This window comes from Abrus precatorius, unplaced genomic scaffold (genome assembly GCF_003935025.1).
Source record: "Abrus precatorius isolate BTA unplaced genomic scaffold, Abrus_2018 Scaffold3, whole genome shotgun sequence".
NCBI classification, from domain to species: Eukaryota; Viridiplantae; Streptophyta; class Magnoliopsida; order Fabales; family Fabaceae; genus Abrus; species Abrus precatorius.
In genome coordinates this window covers 11,948,031-11,973,078 of record NW_020874373.1, presented here as the reverse complement: position 1 = coordinate 11,973,078, position 25,048 = coordinate 11,948,031, and the positions used below count along the sequence as shown (strand labels likewise).

The 25,048-nt window shown below is 29.2% G+C and overlaps 2 protein-coding genes across 2 annotated transcripts; both read left to right on the top strand.

Moving 5' to 3' along the window:
• Nucleotides 1-2,396: 2,396 nt before the first annotated feature.
• Nucleotides 2,397-3,572, top strand: LOC113863729. Its single transcript, XM_027497407.1, has 4 exons — nucleotides 2,397-2,540; nucleotides 2,855-2,972; nucleotides 3,103-3,175; nucleotides 3,289-3,572. Exons 1-4 carry the CDS (start codon nucleotides 2,510-2,512, stop codon nucleotides 3,535-3,537), a joined length of 471 nt encoding a protein of 156 aa, XP_027353208.1. The 5' UTR covers nucleotides 2,397-2,509; the 3' UTR covers nucleotides 3,538-3,572.
• Nucleotides 3,573-13,156: 9,584 nt separating this feature from the next.
• Nucleotides 13,157-18,303, top strand: LOC113863594 (phosphatidylinositol 4-phosphate 5-kinase 5-like). The gene is made up of 8 exons (XM_027497230.1): nucleotides 13,157-14,364; nucleotides 15,011-15,178; nucleotides 15,491-15,656; nucleotides 15,747-15,863; nucleotides 16,093-16,286; nucleotides 16,639-16,769; nucleotides 16,910-16,973; nucleotides 18,024-18,303. The coding sequence occupies exons 1-8, from the start codon at nucleotides 13,157-13,159 to the stop codon at nucleotides 18,301-18,303; spliced, it is 2,328 nt and encodes a 775-aa protein (XP_027353031.1).
• Nucleotides 18,304-25,048: the final 6,745 nt, after the last annotated feature.

Genomic DNA, 25,048 nt, shown 5'->3' with positions numbered 1-25,048 from the left:
AACAACAACCGCAGTCAAAACTCCAAACAAGTCCAAATGGAAACTGCCCCAATTAAGGTTGTCTCCTTCCATGACGATAAATTCCACTATGACAGATAGTTTAGAATGGTAAAATAGAGTGATTGCTAAAGGAAACAAAAGAAATGGAAACAACGTAGCATATAATTCAGTATATAAAATAATCTGCCACAAAGATTAAAAAACATTAATGTCAGCAAACACTGATTATTAAAACCACCAATGTATGTATGGACCACTGCATTAAAACATTATAGTTTATATATCAGCTTTCTTTCTCACTCCTATTATTAGGAATTTATATGAAACAACAATAAATGGATAAAAATCATCTTATAATTTTGGTAGATTTCATTAGGATCTTAATATGTAAAATAAAAAGATCAAAGAGAAGGATGAACCTACAACATCTAGGAACATGTTGAAGAATTAGAATGAACATCTAGCATTAGTCAAACAGAATTTGAGATCCAGAGTCAAATCCTAGAACCGAAAAGAGGAAATAAAACAAAGATAATGAGGCATGAAAAATTTTAGGGAAACAAAGGTCCAGTTGACACTTCATTTTCCCAAGTAACGAGAACTATTCAACAATGTGAATTTGATTTGCATAAACAAGGAAGCATAGTAAGTGTTAGGATTTGTTTATTTTTCATTCAAATCAGCTTACAGTGAAAATCTGAGTATGAGAGCTTCAGGGGGGAAATATGAAGCAACTTTTTCGCAGTATACATTGCCTGATTAAATGTCTAGTTAGCTATATGAAGAAATATGGTATGGCTTAGACATTTATAGGTAAATAACAGTTTTAAGGGGCAGGGGATGAATCATATCTGTCAACAAAATTTCAATCCAAAAATCAACCTTTCGTTTCAACCCCTTGTATTTATTATTAAGTATTCAGCATAAGATATAAATAAATGTACCTATTTTATGTGACATTAAAGCAACATCCAATATTGTCCCCCGGCAATTGAACTTAAAATGCTTATTTAGCTCATGTACATATAAAATAGAATGTTCAGGTCTATGGCAACAAATATTATTGATTTGCTTAATGAAATATTAAATCGTTCAAGGAAAGATATTATTGATCTCCATTCTCGAAATACCATACTATTAAATATTGTTTGAGTTATGCTATATCCACAACCAACTGTTAATTCTTCATGAATTTGCATTTTGATAAAAACAGAGAAGAAAAGAAGAGAAAAGAAATTGTATATTATTTTTAATGAATTTATAAGAGGCTAATTAAACCCACATATACAAAACTACATATGAGAAAGAAAAATTATGAAATAAGAAAGTCACAATCATAATAATTACAAATAATGAAAGAATCTTCTAATAATGAAAACTTGTCAACACATTTGAATTGAAGCTTTCCCCTTTCTCCCACTACATTGATTGTCTTCTCGGGATCCTTGGTCGAAATTAACTAGTGATTTACAGATGGAAAAGAAGATTAACTCTTAGAAAATCCAACAAAGCTGAATGCTTGTAGAATCGATTCAAGATTTGGAGCAGCAGCAACAGCGTAAGAATCAATGGCCTCTGTGTCATGTATGAAAGAAAGAAATAAAAATAGTAGTCACAAGAAAAATATTTATAGTGTATTCCCACAGGTTATTGGGAAAAAGGAAGAGCCAAAAAAGCTATATTACACGCAATTTCTGCGTAGCTTAATGAGCACACCAAAACTATTGAAGGGAAAAAAGGAATCATCTACGTTCTCTATATAATTATTTCTTGGAAAGAAATCAAGGAACAATTCCTTAAATGGAGTTCCGTTACACTCAAAGGGGACACAAATCTTAGTTAAAATTGTAGATTTAAATTAGGGTAAAATATTTTTTTTTAACTCATTCTAATTTAAATTGATCTACAATTTTAAAAAAATTGGGACAGTTAGTGAATTATAATCATCGGTAAATGACCAAAGTTTAAAATTAAAAAAAATAATGAAAGAAAATCTAAAAAAATTGTTGATTAATTAAAAAAAAAACTAAAATAACGATTAGGGATATTTGTCGATGTGGCCAATGTTTTCAAAATTCAAACTATTTTTTCTCGTTACATGATGATGATGATGCAAGAGAAAGTTTATGATGTTAAGCTTTTGTAGTATTTTACCTAATAAAAGGCCGTATTAATTATTTTGTCTCCTTTTTTATTGAAAATTGCTTTGAGCCCTTAAGCCATGAATTGTTTGTCGTTTAAAATTAGTATTGATCAGAGCAAGAAGTCAAGAACAATATGAAATGGATAAGATTCATTTCTTGGTTGACAAATTTGCCTATTCTAGTTGTCACGTCCTGGGTTTTATAAACTACCTTTGCTTATAACCTAAGGGATGCAATGTTCTCTGCCGACCATGCAAGTTTTATTGCAGCTTTTATTCTTTATAAAAGTCCTATAATTTTGTTAATTTCTTTATACCACTTCCATCTACCTCATTGTCACAAAGCCAAAGAAAAAATAAAATAAAATGGGCCAATCTCTGCAGAAATTAGCTCCTGGTTCCACACCTTACTCTCATCTTATTCTTCAATGTTAGCTAACGATTGTGAAATACGATATTTTCTCATGCATGCAACTCTAGCTCATGATTTTGACTATGAAAATGCATGGATATGATGAAAGCAACCTTGATTATTTTACGGATTAAACAATAATTACATACGTCCGTGTTATTGTAATTTCTAATAACACGTTCATCTTTTATTAGGCGGTTTCTTGTTTTGTCTCATGTAGTTTATACTACGCACCAGGTGCAAAGTTATGTTTCTTACATCAGTTTTAATTGTTCCCTTTTTCTGAAAATTTGTGGCAGGAACTGACGAGAAAAAACTTAAAGAACTTGAGCAAATTGTAGAAAAATTCTATGAAGATTATGTCAAAGAAGCCAATACTTTCGTAGATTTCTACCGTGCAGTATGCGAGATAGTCGAGTACGTACCATTTTCATATTAAAAGCTTGCCTAACTAATTAATTAAATAGTCAGCATACGTAAATTGACATGATTGTTATATCTATATATAAACACTAGTCCATCACAAATTTTGATTATGATTTGTCAGGGAACTCAATCACAGGCTTGGAAACACACAGATCACACTCCCAAAGATCGACAACCTGCAGAGGGAATTCGATGTAGGTGTATGTATATCTCTATCACAGTGAGAAATGTTTTAACAATTATGTTTTGTTTATTAAAATTGATTACAAATCACAGAATAGTAAATTTGTTGGAATGGGATGTGTAGGATAATCATCGAGGGAAGGGCAGGGCGCTGACAAAATCAGAATTTCAAGATATAATGAAAAATTTGGTGAAAGACTCAGGATTCACTGGAATAGGGGCAAAGGAAACATTGTTGTGTATCTTTGGTGTTCCATTGGCTACTCTCTTTATCAAAGATAGAGTGATGCCTCAGGCAATTCCCAATGAATTTTTCATTCCAGGCATCACTTCTCTCACGGTTTTCACTCTTGCTGCTCTTAACAAGATTTGATATACTGTCACCAACCTATAATTAATGTATTGGTTGTGCCCTTCAGGATTATTACTTTACTTTGTACTTTTGCAAGTGCATAACATTAATATATCTTTGTACTAATTTATCAGTTTTATCAACTTCCACTCATCTCTTTGCATATACATATAGCTATAGTCAACTTTCTAGCACTTGAAATAACGGGTTTTTTTTTCTACACTTCTGAGAAAGCAATTTTTTATTAGTTTTTTAAGGTTTACTTAAAGACACATGATAAGAATTTATTCATACACGAATTTTTTTTCTCTCGAGCACTTGAAATAACGGGTTTTTGTTTTTCCCTACACTTCTGAGAATGCAATTTTTTTTTTCAGTTTTTAAAGGTGTGTTTAAAGATATATAACAAGAACTAATGGATAGTAAATTTTTATTAAAAATTCATAGCATATCGCACAATTTAACTTATTAATAATGTTAAATATTATAACTTTCAATAATTTTTTTTATTGTTTTCCTTAAATATATAATATAAAAATTATTTTTTTAATGAATCACAATCTTTGTAAACTAGTTAATCTACCTTAGAATGTAAAAGTAAAACTAAAAATCCAAAATAACCAAAAACATACAAATCAAAGAAACGAAAAAAATAAAATCTAATTTAATTAGATTAGATTAGATTTGATAACGTCTTGTGTTTACAAGTTGTATGTTTGAATCTTTACTCAATTTCTTAAGAGGAAATTAATGTAAGTTTTTAATAAATACTTTTTGAAATTGGAGATTACTCTTACCACTACTGATTGCGATTTTGTATATGTTCACATTTCGCAATTTGAATATGAAATGAGATATTTCAAGCTTATTAGAACTGACTTATGGGATAAGATATTTGTTACTTAGAAATATCTTTTTATTATATTTGTCATGCATTTGAAGGTTTATTATTGTTTCTTAAAAATACAAAACTAAAATCGACGACTTCGTCCAATCTAAAATACATTAAGTTTGATTGAATTGCATTGGATTTGAAATTAAAATTTGTGTGAAAGGATTATATACAAATTGAGTATCAAATTTAAGGAGAACTCAAAATCCATATACACAGAGAAAAAATCTAATACTTAATCAGAAAAATAAAAAGTAAAAACATACTTATACAAAAAGCTAAGACGGATATAATTTTTTGGGTTTAAATACCAATTAACTAACAAAATAGTTTCTTCCTTACTGACAAGTGATAGCCATTTCTAGGATCTCAGAATAATAGAATTTAGGACTTTCCTCTCATCCAAAACACTATTGGAAAACACAATTCTATTTCTATGTAACCATAAAGACAACATTATACTTACTCAAAAAATTAACAATCATATCCCTTCTCTTTTACTATAACCAACATCAACTCAAGAAAGTAAATGAATTGATAAATCTGAAGGCAAAACCAGTGAGAATTCAAGCCAACGCGCAATAAAATACTATATTTGAGATAAAACTGAGCACGTTAAAAACAAATGAGTTGGAACTTCCTCCAAACCATGACAGAAGTAACAAGTTCTATCATCAATTTGAACACCATAATCAATCAGCAAATATTTATAAGGAAGTGTATTCAACAACAATTGCCAAGTAAATACCAGACACTTAAGAGGGACCTTTCCTCTCCACAGCCTTTGCAAGGTATCCTCCATACATTGATCTACACTATTAGGATCATCAAAAAGTTCAAATAACCATGAATACGCAATTGCATTGAATAATAACCTGAAGAATATGCCCTCCATACTCATTTATCTTCTTGTAGTACTTTAATAGAAACTCCATCTACAATCTCCAATAAAAAATTAAAGTTTGAAATCTCATGTTGAAAGAATTCTCTTCGCCAACTAACATCCCAGACCCACCTAGTGCTATCATGAAAACCATTCTCCAATACACAAGATTCAATATTTCTCACAACTGCAAACAATCGCAGAAATGTCTCACACAATTGCACCCGACCTACCTACTTATCTCTCCAAAAAAGAGTGTGCAAACCTGCACTCATACTTCTATCTAACTTCTCATCCAGCCATGAATTCCCTTGATGAATATTCTCTAGCAAACCACGCCACCACAAAGAACACATATTGTGGACTGATGGACGCTGAATATAAAAAGCTAATATGTCATACCTAGCTTCCAACACCCACACCTACAAAGAACTAAAACAATTAACATCTCGCCACAACCATTTATCAAGAAGTATCTAGTTAAATCACTGCACATTCCTAATGCCCAAGCCACCATTCTTCCGTGGTATACAAACCGTTTCCTATTTCACCCAGGGTATTTTAGATCCATCTTTAACATCCTTCCATAAAAAATTTCGTTGGATAGTGACAATCTCCTTTATTACCGACTTCAGCGCCTTAAAAAAGGATAGCGAGTACAATGACATAGAATTAAGAACGACAATAATCAAAGTTACCCTGGCTCCAATCGATAAATATCTATGCTTCCATGATGCCAATCTCTTTTTATGAGCCTTTAATACACCCTTCCATGCATTAGGCTTCCTCAGATTAACACCTAACTATAACCCGAAATACTTTAATGGAAAACTACCAATCTTACAATGTAGTAACTCTCTAATACACAACTTTTATGAAAGTTAATTTTCACAGTTGACATTAACTCAAAGCTACACAATACTGCTTTCAAAGTCCACAAGTTCTGAACCAAAGCCTTTCCCATAATCATTGTGTCATCTACAAACTGCAACAAAGAAATATTCAGTCCCCCTATCCCAATCTTCACACCAGAGAATAACCCACAAGCCATTGTCTTTCGCATAAGAACTCCTAACCCTTCCGCTGCCACAAGAAAAAGAAAAGGGACAAAAGGATCCCTCTGTTTTAGGCCCCGCCCAATATAAACCTCCAATGTAGGACAACCATTAATCAAAGCTGACAGGCTACCACCACACACACACAAGCTTCCATTCAACTGACCCATTTTTTTGAAAATCCAAAGCTACATAGCATAAACAAAAGATATCTCCACTCTACAAAATTATAAGCCTTCTTATAATCAAGCTTTAACACAAAACACCTCCTGTTATGCCTTCACACATAATCAACTGCCTCATTAGCCACAATCACACTATCTAACATGTTCCTTCCTAGGATAAAGGCTGATTGTTAAATCCAGAACCCTTTTCAACTTAGCTAGGAAATAATCTTATAAAGGCAACCTAATAATGAGATAGGCCAAAAATTAGATATCTGTTGTGGGCAAGACACTTTTGGCACAAGTGCTACAAAGTAAGATAATAAAAACTTAGGTAGTTTCCTATTTCTAAAAAATTCAGTAAGCATACTCATCACTTCTTCCTTGATCACTCACCAAAACCTCTTAATAAGCACAAAATTAAAACCATTAGGCCCCGGACTCTTATCTCCCTCACACTCCAAAATCATCCTCCCCACTTCCTCCTCTGAAAAAGCATGAATAATTCCCTCATTCTGTTGAACATGGACTCTTGGTAACTCATTAACATCAATAGTAGGTCGAAGCTGACCTCTACTACTAAAATGATCAGCAAAATAAGACATCACATCTAAAGACTTTTTATTGAGTAATTATAAATGATGAAAGAACGAGTAAATCTCTTCATTTTTTGTATGACTTCTTTAAAACCTTAACCCTTCCAATTAGGGATGTCTACTAACTTGTTTATTTTTGTTTGATGTTTAAAGTCATTGGTAGTTATCACAATTACTTCTCACACAATTGTCATGAGCAATTAGATTAATTTCTAATAGGTGTTAATGAATAATTTATTTCGTATAATTTTATATAAATAATATTTTCTTTATGAGAGGAATGTATTTTTTAAGATATGCATTTTTTCTTCAACAAACTTTTGTTTCTATTTAAGGAAAAGTGTATCTATTAAAAATTAATAAAAGAAGTTCTCAAATTGAGTCTTTAGAATATCGTTCTATAGAAATTATTTTCAACTACCGAGAATATCGTAATTTAATTATTTTAGTTTAAATAGTGTATAAGAGAATTTTATAAGACTTAAACTAAGAAGATTAATAAAATGAAAAGAAAGCAGCACAATTTTTAACACACAACTATTCGAGATGAACCAAGAACTTGTGATTCCACTTTTACATTCTTTACGTTCACTTTTAGTTCAACCCTCAGTCTCGGTCTCTCTATGATTGTTAATAATTCATATCAAAACTACTATTACTCAATGATCATGTAATGTTAATATTCTTTTCTCTAAATTATTATCCCTAATAGTCATGCAAGACAAAAAAAAGAGAAAAATATAAAGAGCTTATGAGTTTATTAATTTAATAATCAATTAAAAGAGAAAAAGTTTAATCCACTTAATTCTTTATCTTATTTTGTCTTATAGTTTCATTAATTATATATAGTACAATCGTCTACAATGCAATCAATTATGATATGTTAAGAGTGATCAATTCTAAACATATAAATATAAACACATTAGAGTAACACCAATATAAAAAGAAAATCGCAATTGTTATTAAACTGCAAGTTCACTTAAATTATGTAAAGGATTCATCATAACTTTAACTATGAATTTAGCTACTTATAATAAAATAAGAAGAGAAAAATATTGTAAAAAAAATCATATTCATTTGAAAAGGAATGCAAATCAAAGGAATCACAAGGGAAATGAGATAAGAAGATTTTTTATCCCCATAAGCGCTCTTAATTACTTGTTCAAACTCCAAAAGAATATCATTTGTCTTCACAAATTATCTCCACTAAACAGCTCTAAAAGTTGTCAAAAGTTGGCTAAAAAAGTGTTTCTAAGTGTCAAAGTGTGTCCACAAGGTTTCTTTTGACAGGCCTTAATTGTTTATTAAATAGAGTTCTCAAAACTCTTAAAAATCTTTAAATTTGAATTATCAGGCAATCAACACATTTGTGCATACCATCTAACATGATAAGTAATGTCATATTTCTTGTTAAACGTGACATTGTTTTTTATCAAAAATTTTTTAGTTGCGGCCAAAATAGTGAAATACTTTCTCAATTCACTTGTGATTTTCTTATACTAAACTATAGTATATAGTCATAAAATTAGTGTAAAATCCTTATCATATAAGAGTCAATTATATAAAAATAAGATATAAAAGCACACTAAAATATAGATTTATTTATTTTTTGGAGAAAAAAATTAGATTATTGTTTGTTTTTTTACTAGCATTTGCTTATATTTCCTTATAATTTCATGTTTCAGGAGTATCATTTATTCTAAATTCATAGGAAATGATTTCTCTAAAAGGATTAAAGGCTAAATAAAGTTTTATGGAGTTAGTGGGTTTTGTAGTTTCAAGAGAACATAGCTTAAGTGTTATTTTGAAAGAATTTGGGAATGAGAATATCATTTTGATGGATTAAATTTAATTGTTGCTTTCAAATGTTGTTTTAAGATATTCATACAGTGGATTATATGTTACAAAGCCTTTTCTTTTTTAATAATAAAAACCTATATCCACACAATATGTTTAATTAATAATATTATGCTTGGTGAGTGAGCTTGTTGATCGAGACATGGTCCTAAATATGAGTTTCGTGAACTAAGCTTGTTAGTTGAAGCATGGTCTCAAATATGTAATTTCATAGGTTTCCTTGACAATTAAGCCATGATTCCATTTGTGTAACTTGTGAGATTGAACTAAGGTTGTCCCGTCTCCAATTTTAATTTACTTAGTTCTTAGTTGCAAAAAAAATCCTGAAATTAAGTTGGCATTGTAAAAATAGTATTCAAAATAGGTAAAGTCTAGTTTTTCTTTATTTTCTTTGGAGGCTTTCTTTATTTGTGGTGTTTTCTTATTTTCCTAAGGCTTTCTCTAGACGTCTAAATGATAAGTAATTAACATTATTAAATTTACTTTGGGTGTTAAAGTAATTTTTAGAAAGGTACACATTTTTACTAATTAATATTTGGTATTTTGAGAGCAACACAATGCTAATACTTAATAAGTTTTTTTAAATAAATAAATTAATTTCATAGTGGTTATCAAGATAAATGTTACAAATATCTATTTAGCTAAAACACAATTTTGTAAGTACATATAAATAGTTGTTCTTACAAATAATTTGAATGATATTTCAGCAATAGAATATAACTTAGTTTCAAGAAGGGATTGAACTTGTGTGTATTTTAACACTTACAGGTAAAACACAATGAATAAAATGATAGAGATGACATTAGTATTAACTTTTAATATAATAAATGTTTAATATATTTAAGAAGTATTTAAAATATTTTTAATGAAAATATTATGCTTAAATGATGAATTAAGCATGTTTTTAGTACAAGTATCTCTATATAGGAAAAAATATAGTTATCTTATACATGGACAACCTTCAATATTTTAGTGTCCTTACTCATAAGATATTTTGGAATAAACTAAAATAAGTAATATACAAAAGTAACCTCTTAATGAATGTAAGCTAGATTCATCAATATCAAAATAAATAGTTTAATAAGCATAAATAGTCCGTCTAATAAAAATTGACTTTATTTAAAGACGATGGTTTTAAAAGATTTATTTTAATATTTTTACAAGTGTCAACTAAATAAATATTGACTCTATAATTCACACACTTAAATAATTTTTTTAATTTAATAAATACTTACTTCCTTAAATATTTAAAAATAAGTATTTTTCATTCTCTTATAAATTATTCTACTAGTTAAAATTCATTTTTGAGAAATGGGATCCATAGACCTTGATAAAAGAATGATGATTAATTTAACATATTAAAAAATATAAATAGCAAAAAATAAAATAAATACTCAAGTAAAATAATATTATTTATTTTATATTTAATAAATCAAAGTTTTCCTTAAAACTTATGAATTATATTTTTCATAATTTTATAGAAACATTACCATTATTATCATCAATTTATTGACTATTTACTTTGATAAATGCACGTACAATATGATGTTTTATACATTTTTTAAAAAATATTGGTTATTAAAGTACGTTGAAAGAGCATTTGATTAAAAGGAGAAGTTTAATTATAAAAGTCAATTAGAAGATAAAATTATAATTGTACCAAAGTTTTATATAGGCATATAAAATATAAGTATATAATTAAAATAAATAATAAAAAATGTAATTATAAAGAAGTGAGAAAGGATGGTATAATATGGATTGAACGAGATGATTGCTTTTTCAATGTGTCTATTGCGACTTCCAAATGTCTATTACGTACCATGCATTCTCTCTAAGTGACTTCTGTCTAAATATTTTACTCTTTCTAAATCATATCAATATAATAAAGATATTTTACATAAGAAAAAAACTTTTTAAATAAGTGATACTAGATACATGAGAGTTATGAGAGACATGCCTATGTTTTTCTTATGTACTAAAAATATCCTCTAACGGATAGTCGGAACTAATTCAGCTAATTCATGTGAGATATATCTAAATGAAATATATTTCTCTCAATTAATAACTACTTTATCTACTTTATTATTCGTTTTTCATTTTTTATTAGTCTTAATTAAAATACATATATTCTATATTTAATATTGTAAAATATTGAAATAAAGTAATATATAGATTGTCATACTCATGAATGTCATTTTAATTAATTTAAAATGATATATTTTAAAATTTGTCAAAGATTGACTGGTTAATAACACATTTTTTAGTATTTTTCATTCTCTTTATTATTAAAAAAATTGTGAGTATTACTAAATAAAAGATGTGATATAAATCACAATTTTCACTCTATAGTAAAAGCATGATGATTAAAAAAAGTGTGTAAAAAAATATTAATAAATCACATAATTTAAAAGAGGGAAACAAAGTCCTAACACAAATTCATTAGAAATATTTAAAATATAAGTTCACCATAAAATATGCATTAATTGCACAAAGATATATGTATTTATATTGAGTAGTGGATCTTATGAATTTTTGGTATGATAAGATAACGAAAGATAGCCTTGCAATTTTTATTTTTATTTTTGCTACAAAGGCCTTGCAAATTTTAATATAGGATTCTGGTCTATTATTATTATTATTATTAACAAGACTAATAAGTAAATAGACATGTTATATAAGCTAGAAATAGTTATACTAAAATTAGCTACTATATAATGAGTGACTTTATTTCATATTGACTATTTACTTTGATAAATGCACACGCATAATATAATGTCTTATAAACATTTTTTTGGGTCAAAATCGGTTGTCAGAATACGTTGGAAGAGCATGATTCGATGAAAAGGAAAAGTTTAATTATAAAATTCAATTAGAGGATAAAATTATAATTGTACCAAAGTTTTATTATATAAGCATATAAAATATAAATATCTAATTAAAATAAATAATACAAAATGTAATTATAAAGAAGTGAGAGAGGATGGTATATATGGATTGAATGAAATAATCACTGTTTTTTTGGGTCTCTCCATTGTCACTTGTAAAATCTCTATCACCGTTCTCTTTAAGTGATTTTTGTCTAAAATATTTTCTCTTTCTAAATCATATCAATACGGCGAAGATATTTTACATAAAAAAACTTCTAAATTGAAATGATAATAGATACATGAGAGCTGTAATAGACATTCCTATGTTTTTCTTATGTGCTAAAATATCCTTTAACTGATAGCCAGAAACTAATTCATGTAAGATATATAAATTTTATCTCTTTTAATAATTTTTTTAAATATATAATCTTGGGAGTTAAAAACATTGATTAAGGAAGACGATGGTATAAAATTTTCCCCTCAAATGGATGCTCCCAAAAAAGACAAAATATGTGCGGGTCAAGGACACTTCAATTTGCCATTGAGTCAACTATTACATGAATCAGAATTATTGAAAATTCATGGTTACTATCTATACTTTGTAATTGAAAAAAAAGAAAAAGAAAAAGAAAAAAGTTAAACCATTGTCAATGCATCAAATCGAGTAATAAAATACCAACGGCTTGACAGTGATTCCGCACATTAAACAAACACAAAATGAAAATTTTGTTAAATAGCCTAAGAATAGCATGCAAACACCATGATTTTAGCTCTCGTCTCCACATGTCTTGGTTCTTAGAGGTTGTAGGAAATGAAGGAGCCGCTCTCTCTCAATCGCCAAAAAAATAATTCAAACTTGGGTAGCAAAAACTACACCTCTGATCCATAGAGGCACAGACTTTTCAAGATTTCATTCATCAATATCACAACACACCTTCCTTAATTAATTACACGGTACATGCACCAAATTAGGGACGTGTCCTCTAACTCACTTTGCAAGTGACGGCTATCGGTAGTTTGACACAATTTGACGACATTGTAGCATGATCACGTCCCCTAACTCTTTGGAAACATGAGAAAACAAAAAAATGTTTACCACAAGATCAAAAGGTTTTCTTAGTTGGTAAAAAACAAAACACATCAAAATTGTTGTCTCCATCCCCTTCTTTACATGTTACACAAAAACATATTCTTCAAGGATGCAAAATATCATTCTTTGAATTCATTTCTTCATGTGGGGTGTCAATGATTTTTCTTAAACAAGTTCAAATGGAGAAAGGTTTGCAAATGTGAAGAGTATAAAGAAGGAAGAAGAAAGAGAGCAAAATGATTGGTAAAGATAGCGGTGTTTTGAAGGCATGGGAGGCAACAATGAGAAAGACGCATGCGGTTGCCAAGAAGCGTGCAAATAGCATATTTGGGACGATAACTCTAGCACATGTAGAAGAGGAAGAGAACAACCTCAACTACGATGATGATGATAACGATGAAAATGGAAATGAGATATATGACTTATACATTGAAGAGAAGGTGTTGCCAAATGGTGATTACTATACGGGGCAATGGGCAAATAACTTTCCACATGGGATGGGGAAATACCTATGGGTCGATGGGTGCATGTATGTTGGAGAATGGTTCAAAGGAAAAACTAAGGGAAAGGGTAGGTTTAGTTGGCCTTCAGGGGCTACTTATGAAGGGGATTTCAAGAGTGGTTTCATGGATGGGACCGGCACGTACACAGGGTGTAATGGGGAGACTTATAAGGGGCAATGGGTGATGAATTCGAAACAAGGTCATGGTTTGAAGAGTTATGTGAATGGAGATTGGTATGATGGGGAGTGGAAAAGGGATTTGCAAGATGGGCAAGGGAGGTATGAGTGGAAGGATGAGAGTCATTATGTTGGAGAATGGAGGAATGGGACTATTTGGGGTAAAGGGTCTTTTGTTTGGGCTAATGGGAAAATGTATGAAGGGTTTTGGGAAGATGGTTTGCCAAAAGGAAGTGGAACTTTCAAATGGCCCGATGGAAGTTTCTATGAGGGGAATTTTAGCAAAGATGGTAAGGATCAAAGTGGAACTTACCATCCATCTGAGTCATCAGAGGAGGGGAATTGTGAGTGGGATCCTCAAGAGTTGTACAACGAGTTAAGTGGGTATGTGGTTTGTCCTGGGGAGAAAGTTCAGGTTATGCCATCACAAAAGAGGCTTGCAGTTTGGAGGTCTACAAAGGGAGGGGATAGTAATAAGCCTAGGAGAATGTCAGTGGATGGGAGGGTGAGTGTTGCCGTGGAGAGGCCTAGTGATAGATTTCATTTATGGGATTGTGGGGAGGGTGATGTTAGTGGTGCTAGAACTCCTACAATGGGGACTGATCTAGATGATTGTTTGACGGGTTCACGTGTAGATGATCCAAATGAAATCCTATCTCAACTCCAACCTCTGAAAGCACCAAAGAAATCAAAGAGGCAGGGAGAGATCATATGCAAAGGGCACAAAAATTATGAGCTCATGCTTAATTTGCAACTGGGAATCAGGTGCGTGTATATATATATGTGTATTCGAATTTTTATAAAACTTTCCTAAGCTTTTCATCATTGTTAGATATCTAGATTTATTTACCTTCTGTCAATGTAATTTATGCTAATTAATTGCTCTGGTTATGTCGCTTATGCGCCAAAAATATTACATTATTCCATTAACTTTAAAAAACTAAATAGCATAAAGGCCAAAAAAAAAAAAAAAAAAACCCAAATGAAAGAGTTAAAATGACATATAGTGCGAGTCTACATATTTCATGTGACTCATACTAAAAGGAATGCTGACTAAAATTTGCTTTAATTTTGCTCTATTATTTCTTTTATCTTCTTGTCTGCCAAAACTGCATTTCATTATCTCTTAATTATATTAAGTCAAAGAGTGATACAACATCTCAAGTGTTAACCACCCCTCAACAGAAAGGAAACACGACTTCTATGGTTCATTCTGTTTCCTTCAAGAATAAATTGATATCCTCTTATTTATTTGAATTTAGTCATATATATTCTGCTCATCCAAGTTTACAGGTAATAACTGTAGTTGTCCCTCCCCTCCAAAAAAATTTGGGCTTTCTGTTTGCTTTTATTTTATTCTTGCCCATAACTTAATTCTGTTTCACATTTTATAATTTCTTGAACTTCATAGGCATTCGGTTGCAAGGCCTGCTCCCACAGCATCACTTGATCTTAAGCCTTCAGCTTTTGATCCCAAGGAGAAAGTGTGGACAAGATTTCCACCTGAAGGATCTAAATACACCCCACCACATCCATCGTGTGACTTCAAGTGGAAGGACTATTGCCCGGTAGTTTTTAGGTTAGCCCCATTAATAACTTAACCATTGTTGATTCTTGTCATGTCATATTATATAATTCATTCAATGAATACAACCCTTTTGGCATTAAGACTCTTGTTTTTCGCATTAAGTAGTCCTTTTGTGAAAAAGCTACTTATGGTTTCCTCATGCCATAATCCAAGTTTTTATAATACTATTGCATGTAGTCAATTAACCAAGTAACTAGTGAATACCATTAAGTAATAGGGGTTTCATAAACCAATATTGTAGTTAATATAACTTTGGATGAGTAGCATTTTCCTCAACCTAATTACATTGCACTCTGTCCTCAGAACACTTAGGAAGCTATTCAAGGTGGATCCAGCAGATTATATGTTATCCCTATGTGGAAATGAAGCCCTCCGTGAACTTTGCTCTCCTGGAAAAAGTGGAAGCTTCTTTTACTTGACCAATGACGATCGTTACATGATTAAGACAATGAAGAAAGCCGAAGTGAAAGTTAGTTCCCCGTTTGTCTTGATATATTTGAAATTTCTTAGGAATCATGACATGTTTCTTAAAAATTGGCAATCTGGTTTTATGTTACAGGTTCTCTTGAGAATGCTTCCATCCTATTACAATCATTTTAGAGACCATGAAAATACTCTAGTGACAAAGTATTATGGCCTGCATTGTGTAAAGTTAAATGGACCTATTCAGAGGAAGGTACATTTCCTATCCTGAGTGTCAACATATAAAATCCCATCTGAAAGAAATTTGTATGAAATAAGGAGGCCACTTTTTTTCTGCTCTAAAATTTTATTATTATAATTATTTTTGTATAAACTTTCAATTTTTTTTACATTAACTAGTGTTTATTCTTATGGGGAGATAGAAATTTCAAGGATGTTTTATAGTTTGAGTATAATACGCTTTTTAATGTTTGATTTTCTAGGTTCGATTTATCATAATGGGCAATCTCTTCTGTTCTGGGTATATCACCCATAGACGCTATGATTTGAAGGGTTCTTCGCTTGGCCGCACCTCAGATAAACCCGAGACAGAAATTAGTGAAACTACCATCCTTAAAGATCTTGATCTTAATTTTATATTTCGACTGGAAAAGTCTTGGTTTCAAGATTTTTGCAGGTAATAATGATTTTCATTCCTTAATTTGAAATTTTATATTTAAAAGTTCAATTAGGACAGGGAGTGCACATTTGATGAAAAAGTGAAGAATTATAATATTTGTAAAATTTTTAAAATAATGGTTTAAATCGTGATAAAATACATGCGTTCAACAAAGTTAAAATTCACTCTCTTCACTTTTTAATAATTGATTATAATTTTGTACTTTTTCTTTGAAGTGCTCTCTCTTTGAAGAAGCCTAATAATAGGGCTAAGTTTTGAACAACTGTGAATCAAATTAACTTTTGCAATTTTAATTTATTGTCTTATGTCAAATTAAACTAAGTATGTCAAGCACATATTTGTTCTCCAGACAAGTTGATAAGGACTGTGAGCTTCTGGAACAGGAGGGAATCATGGACTATAGTTTGCTGTTGGGAATTTATTTCAAGAATATATCACCAGATGGAGATATTATTCCTTCACAATCTCGGACTCCTACTGGTAATTTCTTATGATATATGAAGTAGTCTATAGCCTCAATGATTATGTGTGTGTGCATATATATATATATATGCACACTAGTGTGTGTGTGCTTTGAAAACTCAAAGAATCCTTTTGCTTTCCAACTTCAGGTGAATTAGGAAATGAACTCACTCCCCAAACTTCAAGTGAAGACACAGATCAACTTCCTTTTGATCCCTCCAGGTACAATGTCTTTCTAAAGTTGTTTTGGTTTAAGAGTATAATATTAGATGTGCGCAAATTTATGCTGCTTAGAAACACATACCATAACAAACTAGATTAATTAACCGAGACAATAAACATAGACTTCACATCTCACTCCCATGCAGCCGTGGATCAACATGCAATGAACGAACCTTACCACTAGTAACTCGGCTGTATAGTGGAAAATACACTTAGCACTTAACACTTAGCACTTGGCAAATTAGTCATGTTGTTAGCTACATAATATTTGTTATTAGTTTGTTCGTGTAAAAAGAGAAGAGAGGTCTTATGACCTGCAGCAATTAGTTCAAAAACAATTGAACCTTTTTTAATTACTATGCCATAGTTCACTATCTTTTGCTCCCTTTGGCTTTATCCCTTTTCCTGTCTCTAAGAATATGTTTTTTGTGAGTGAGATATTGGAGAAAATAGAAAAGAAAGAAAAGAAAGGATAATTTTTTGTTTCTATTATAAATATTATATAATTTAATAAATTTTTAAAATAAAAATAATAATAAAGTATCATAAACTTAATGTGTTGCTTTTCTATAAATATTATGTAACTCTTATAATTTAAAAATTATATATCCTCTCTTTCCTTCTGCTCTAAAGCCTCACTTCCAAAGAGCCCTAATGCATTTCTAATACTTAAGCCTAATGGTTACGGTAGCTTAGAATGTTAACTACACTAGCGGCAGCGGTAGCTTAGAATTTCAACTGCTTACTTTCTATACTTAGAATTTTTCTTTCAAATCAAGCACTTCCCCTCGATATTTTTCTTGCATAACTTTTTTCAGTTAAGGTATTATATTTTGATTTAGTTTGCAGTTAATAAGAATTGGACTATACAACATTTTTCAAGAAATCTAGATTTGTTTTATTCTATGGTACTCTCCATGTCTTCGTGAAAGCATACATAATCCTAAACCAGCATTCGGTGAAAATGATATTCACAAGAATTTATCATTCCAACAACACGAAAAGCACAAATCTTAATACGGTTTTCTATGCCTATTTGGGTATATGCAGTATCGTCCTGGGTAAAAATATGCCAGCAAAGATTGAAAGGACAGTTAGAAGAGGTGACCTCGAATTACAGCTTGTAGGAGACCCAATTGGAGAGTTCTATGATGTCGTGTTGACTTTTGGCATCATAGACATACTTCAAGACTATGACATTAGCAAGAAGCTTGAGCATGCTTACAAGTCCATTCAATATGACCCGACCTCAATATCAGCTGTTGATCCTAGACAATACTCAAGGCGTTTTCGTGATTTCATATTTAGAATATTTACTGAAGACTCTTGAAAGGTATTCGTGATTCTACATTTTCTTATTTGGATATAGCATGGTTACGAATATCCCATTCAGTGTTGGGTTGCTGCAACTTACACGTACCCCTCCTGATCTGACTTAGTACACTTACAAAATTTCAATATTGAGAAGGTTAATTTTGGTTATACAATTGAGATCCACATGACTTCGGGTTTTAATTCAAACCTTTTCTTTATTTTTCGTTCTTAAATCTTAATTACCTTCATACTTTGTATAACACAGTATATATAGTATGCGTGTACTTTGAACACAATGGTTATGGAGAATGCTGAAAGCAAGAGCGACTATGTATATGCATCTTGTACACATTTGCTAGAATAGAATACTGATCCTTATAAGTTTTTCTTTTCTAAGAGATGGAGAGAGGTGACATATGGAACTCCAACTTTTTTTATCAGATTGAGATGTATATAGGTGAATGGAAATGAATCAAATGCATTTGTTCACTTTTTCACTTTTCTCCTCCTCCTTGATGCCATCGGTTATCCCATTCACTGGATATAATACATTTGTCATTTAGTTCACGATTTCAATATCCGATCAAATTAATGGGAATCCATTCAAAGAATTAAGTTGCTTCTTCTACCGAGATAAAATTTCGTTTATAAACTTTCCTAATTTAGGTTAAGAGATCTATAATTTAACTATGGACTTGATTTTCGAATAACATTTCCACACTGGGTTATTGTCAAATCCATGAAAATACCATAGCTATTTTATGTGTTAAAAAAATTTTAAACATGTGAAATGATTTTTTTACTAAAAAATATTTTTAAAACATGTTGATAATATTAAATAATATAATTTATAGTAAAAAATTTATTATTTATTAATTGTTTAGTGTGCATATTCTTGAACACATTAAAAAAATTATCATAAAAAATGGTGTAAGGTATATTGATTCTGGAGTGATGGTTGGAGTAGGGGGATAGAGAAAATTATGAAAAGAACTCTTGCGGCTGGTATTATATCTGTCAAGTATGGCTTGCATCAAATTATGCAAAGGCGAAAGGTTGAATAGGGACTTGATGAATCAGTCATATTTATTTTGAGGATTTTAATAAAATAAAACCCAAAAAATTGGGTACCCCTAATTTTTAGGCTTCAAAAGAATGGGTTAGCAGAAACTTAATTTGGCAGGAATAGAAAATAAGAGGACAGGGTCGATCAGCTTGCTGTCCCAATAGAACAAAAGGACAAATCGGTTGGCTTTAGGATGCTGGAAAAGCCATTCTTTTTACAATTTTGTATATTAATACAATTTCATAAAAATGCTTTAGCTGAGACTGTATAAAATAATATAATTTTTTTTAGTATTTGACATATATAAATATATTTCTGAACATAAGCGTATTTTGATCGTAGACTCCACTACTATATATACATATGTCAAATAATGATTAAAGATTTAAATGAATATGATAAAGTGTATCTAAGTTACAATTTTACATTATAAAAAAAAAAAACACAAGAGAACATAAATAATAACGTAGTTATAAACATAAATTTATAACTATTTAAATGTGACGCATCAAATGTTCATCAAACAATTTGTAATTCCTTTGATGGAGTATATCATATTCTTCGCATACCAATTTACAAGCGTCATAATCACTTATGTATTTAATTCGAAAGCATTCTAACCCCACAATGTTTAGAAAATTCTGTCTGCACACGTTTGTTTCGTAAGGAATGGGGATATCCTTTCGACGTGTTTAAACTTAAAAATCACTTGTCTAAAGAAATTCCTTTGAGAGCTCTTAATATTTTCCTTTGCATCCGATTCTAGTCAAAAGTGATTTCAAAACAGGAAGCGAAAATCTCTTACAAATGCATTTTTGTATTATGTTTCATTAACAGCTTGTTATTCTCTTAATATTTTTTCATGATAAACTCTACGGTGTTCCTAAAAATGAAAAAATATTTTATATTATTATATATAAAAAACAATCATAATTATTAATTTTAGTAATAAAGTTAATAATAAATTTCAAAAAATATAAAAATTCTTTAATATTTTAGTATAATCTAAAAAAATATTTAATGTCTTTTTAAGTTTAAAAGTACTTTAGCAAACACGATAAAAAAATTATTTTATTTTAATATAAATTGAGAAATTACTAACAAACTAAATATATAACATTAATTACAACATGGAAGTATAAACTAACCGAAAATACTCGACCCATTAACTTTATGCCACACAACCACTTTTGGCATTTAGCCGTAATTGTCCTTTTATTGGTATTTGAAGAAGTTCTTCAACCACTAATTAAACCACGTCCACACCTTTTTTGGGTTGAAAAACTAGAGGAATATTACTTTCATTAGTATTTTTCAAAGAACTCAAATATATTTTTAATTTTTTTAAAATTTTAATTCTAATTGTTTCAAATTTTTTATATAATTTGTTTTTAAATTTTAAAATTAATATTTTCAATTTTTAATAATGATATGAAATGTAAAAATTGACATGTAATAATTGTTTTATTGATCATGTCATTATCAAGAATAAAAAATGATAATTTTTAAAAATTAAATAACAAACATAGAAAATATATTTAAATATTCTTTTTACATGTACAATTAAAAAAGATATGTTGGGTGCTTGTTTAATTCTCAAATGGCGTTTATAAATATTAAACATATCGCTCAAGTACGAAAGCCATGGGACCAGACCCTTTTTTAACTTCTCATGTGAATGTTAAACAATTAAAAGGTTTTATTAGCTTGAGCTCTTAATCTCTGTTCGTTAGAGTAGAAAGAAACGGAAGAAAATAATAAATAAATTAATAAATTTCTTTTTAAACTTTTGTTTTTAGAAGTCAATTTTTATTTAAATTACATAAAAATATTGTATTCATATTTTTACAATTTTTTAAAGTAAATGAAGATATAAAATATAATAAATATTTTATTTTTAAATATTTTTATTATTAAATAATTACACTAAATTTTAAATATTTAAGGAAATAAAATAAAAGTTAAATTAATTGAGGATGACAATAATATGTGGGTGCTCTAGGAGAATATAAGATTCATACCAAAATAAGTAAATTTTCAAATTTCTAAATTTTTTAATATTTGTTGCACGATATGTTTTTGAAAGCATCCTCTATTATTTTGAAGAGTTGATGCGGTGTAAAGTTTTATTGCATTTATATGTGTTAAATTAATTTGTTTAATAAAAAATTTTGCATTTAAATTTTACTGTGTACAATTTTTTTTAGCCTGTTATAATTTTAAATTGTTGGCGGGGAAATTAATTTTGTATTCTTTTATAGTTGAAAACATATTTTAATCTTTAGCTCTGAAATTTATAGTGTTTGTTTTACATTATTTGAATTCCTCAAACGTCTACAGATTTTTAAAAATGACGTTGAAAAAAAAAAGCAATTTAAAAACGTTTAATTTGTTTAAGTGCATCGTGGAAACCCTTAAAAGGTGACATCGTCGCGATTAAAAATGATATTAATAGTGTCAACCATTTTTCTTACAAATGACGGTGCTAATCAGAGAACAGTCCATTATCTTCTCACTCACAATTAAAAAAAACTTTGGTAATTTTGTCTTTATAGTGAATCTATTCTGTCATATCAAAACAAAAATATTACTTTAAATTATTTTCAAATGCAAATTAATTCATAAAAAATAAAAATAATTTTTATATAATTTATTTTATTAAAGTATAAAAATATAATAATTTTTTAAATAGAAATTTATTATCTTTTAATATTTAAAATTAATATAAAAAAATCCTTAAAAAATAAATGGAAGAGTCAAAGATGTGAAGCTCCCAAACTGAGCAGCCTTTGCGGTAAACCTCTAAAAACACAAGTCGTATATATCCAAAGCACTGCAGAACTTTTTGCCTCCACCATGTCAGTGTTACGTGTCTAATCTAACGGTTACCGGGAAATACCGGTCATTCCCGCGCGGTTTTTTCTATCAACAGAACTGGAAGTTGCCAGTTAAAGTTCAGCGCGCTTTTTATAGTTTTATTCTTCTTATGATGTCACCCAAAATTTCAAGATAAATTTAATGGAAAAAAATAGTCAAAAACTTCAAAATATAGCAATAAAAAATATGTGATCGACAGAGATTCTCTGATTGAAGACTCTTCTTTAGGGGAAACAATTCGGTGCATCCGATATCATCGTGTTTTGAGCTCCCCGGATACGGAGAATCATGATTCCTGCTTCTGCAATACTTATCCACTCAGTATTACAAAATTAAATTCTCACCTTTGAAATGGCATTTTTATAAGGTTAATTAATATATTACTTTTTAAGTTAGCATTCATCATATTTATATTTTTTTATTGAGATATCCTACTTTTTTTTATTTCATATATTATTTTCTATGGTAATATCAATAATTTCTAATAATGTAAAAAGATTTTATTAGAAGAAATTTCTTTCTAATAATTTTTTGCCATGAAAAAAATAATGTTTGATTATTGGTTAGAAAATAATGTTGACAGAAGAAGAAAACACATCTCTGTCTCTCAACATTAAGTACAAACCATACATACAATACTCTTACAATAACAAAATGAGAGAAGTACAATAAAAATAAGTCGGATTTTTAATAAGAAATAATACAAGCGTAATTAGCATTAATATAAAAAAGGTCAATATCATTAATTTTTTCTATATTTAATTAATAATCCATTCAGTGTAGGATTTTTTAAAATTTTTGTATGAATAAGTTATTTGCTTTGTTATCATTTAATTTTAAAAAACCTACCCAAAAATAAACGATGATCGTTAATACTTTATTATAAAGGTTATACATGTAATGTAAATAAATAGTTAATACTTTATTATAATGTGATTTGAAAAAAGATGATCGTTATTCAAATAGTTAGATAAATGATACTAGAAGATCGCATCTCATATTTAAAGAAAAAACCTTTTTAAAACAAAGAAATAAATAAATATATAAATAAATGTTAAAGAATTTAATTGATATATATTTTATATTATCATCCAATTATTAATTATCATATTGTTAAATTTATTAAATTTTATAATAACTAATTAAAAATTACATTTATGATATTTTCTAATCAATTAATAATGTAAAATTTTTATACTCAAATGCATGAAAATTATTTTTAATGATACTTTAGCAATATAAAATAATGAAACGGTATTTCTTTAAATCATAAATACAAAAAAAAAAAATCATATATTAATCACCCCTCGTGTTCTAATGGGGCTATTACAAAGTATGAATAGTCGGATACATTTTCAGTAGAAAAATTACTAGTAGGTTTATAAGAAGGGAAGCAACAACAAAAGAAATTGGAGCAATTAATAAAATTGGTGGGAAAGGAAAGACTCCCAGATCCGTGTTCCTCCATACACTTGTTTAGTTGAGAGTGAACATTCACATAAAAACAGTGTTGTGAAACTTCACTCTTTAAAGTAGATATTTTAATCTATATAATAAAGGTTGATGATGTATTTTTATTCTAAATGATTATTTTTTCCTTTATCTTTTATATGTGGGTAAAATTATTTTCATATTTAGTTAATTTTTAAAAAGAAATATTTACATTATTTATCACTGAGTGTATGAAACCGTTAGTATGAAATTATGTTAATTTACAAAATAATCTCAATTTTGAGTTTAGTTATGAAATTATATTAAATTTTCAAAGAATAAATTTGCAACTCAAATAAATAATTTGCTTTGTGTAAAAACTGCATGTAATTTAAATAAAAAGTTATACAACACTTAATCATAAATAAAAACAATAAATTTTCATATTGCTTGATCTTATTTAAAAATACATTTAATAAACATGAATTAAGGATAATTTATCATATATTTAATAACCTAAAATAAGTTTAATATGCCGAAGTTAAAAGGTTTACAACTATAAAAAGTATGAATTGTGTTAAATATAATATTGTGTTTAAAATTTATCTTTTTATACTAATAATATCAAATGTATTAAATATCTCAGGACACGTGAAATCAATTCGTAAATAATTGTTTCATCTTAACTTAATCACTGCTCAATAATCATACTCAAAAGACATAGTATCATGTCATTATATTAATTTGGAAGATTTGCATGAGTTGAAAAAAATGAATGATATGAAATATAATGTTTCATAAGTCTGAGAAATGTAATTTTTTTAATATATTTACATTAATAATCTTACTTAAAAAATAAGATCATATATTTTTAATGGGATTTATAAATTTTATTTAGTAATAACAAATTACATAAAAAGTATTATTAATTTAAAATGTTATTTTCTCAATCAGTCATAATTATGGAAATGTTTATGGATATGTGCAACATATGTTCATTGCTAAAAGTGGATTTATTGAATCCATAGGTTTAGTCTTCATTTACCACTAATCTCTGATTCCATGAACATTAGCAGCCATTATTCAGGATTTTCTAAACGCTAGCTAGCGAATAAACAATCGACTAGCTTTTTATTTTCTCCACATAAAGAATTTGAATTTGTTGGAATGAAAAGTAAAAAGGGCATAAATTCCGGTAACGGTAACGTGTGATGATCACGTACCTCCACCAAGACGGGAATCTTAACGTGTTCCCACACGCACTGTAAGGGATGCAGCTTGTAAGCATAGACCGCAGCACAGAGTAGAGAAACCCGGAGTGGCGCAGAGTGTGCACGCATTAACATCAGGTCCACAGACGAAGACGAGAGTGAGGTGAGGTGAAGTG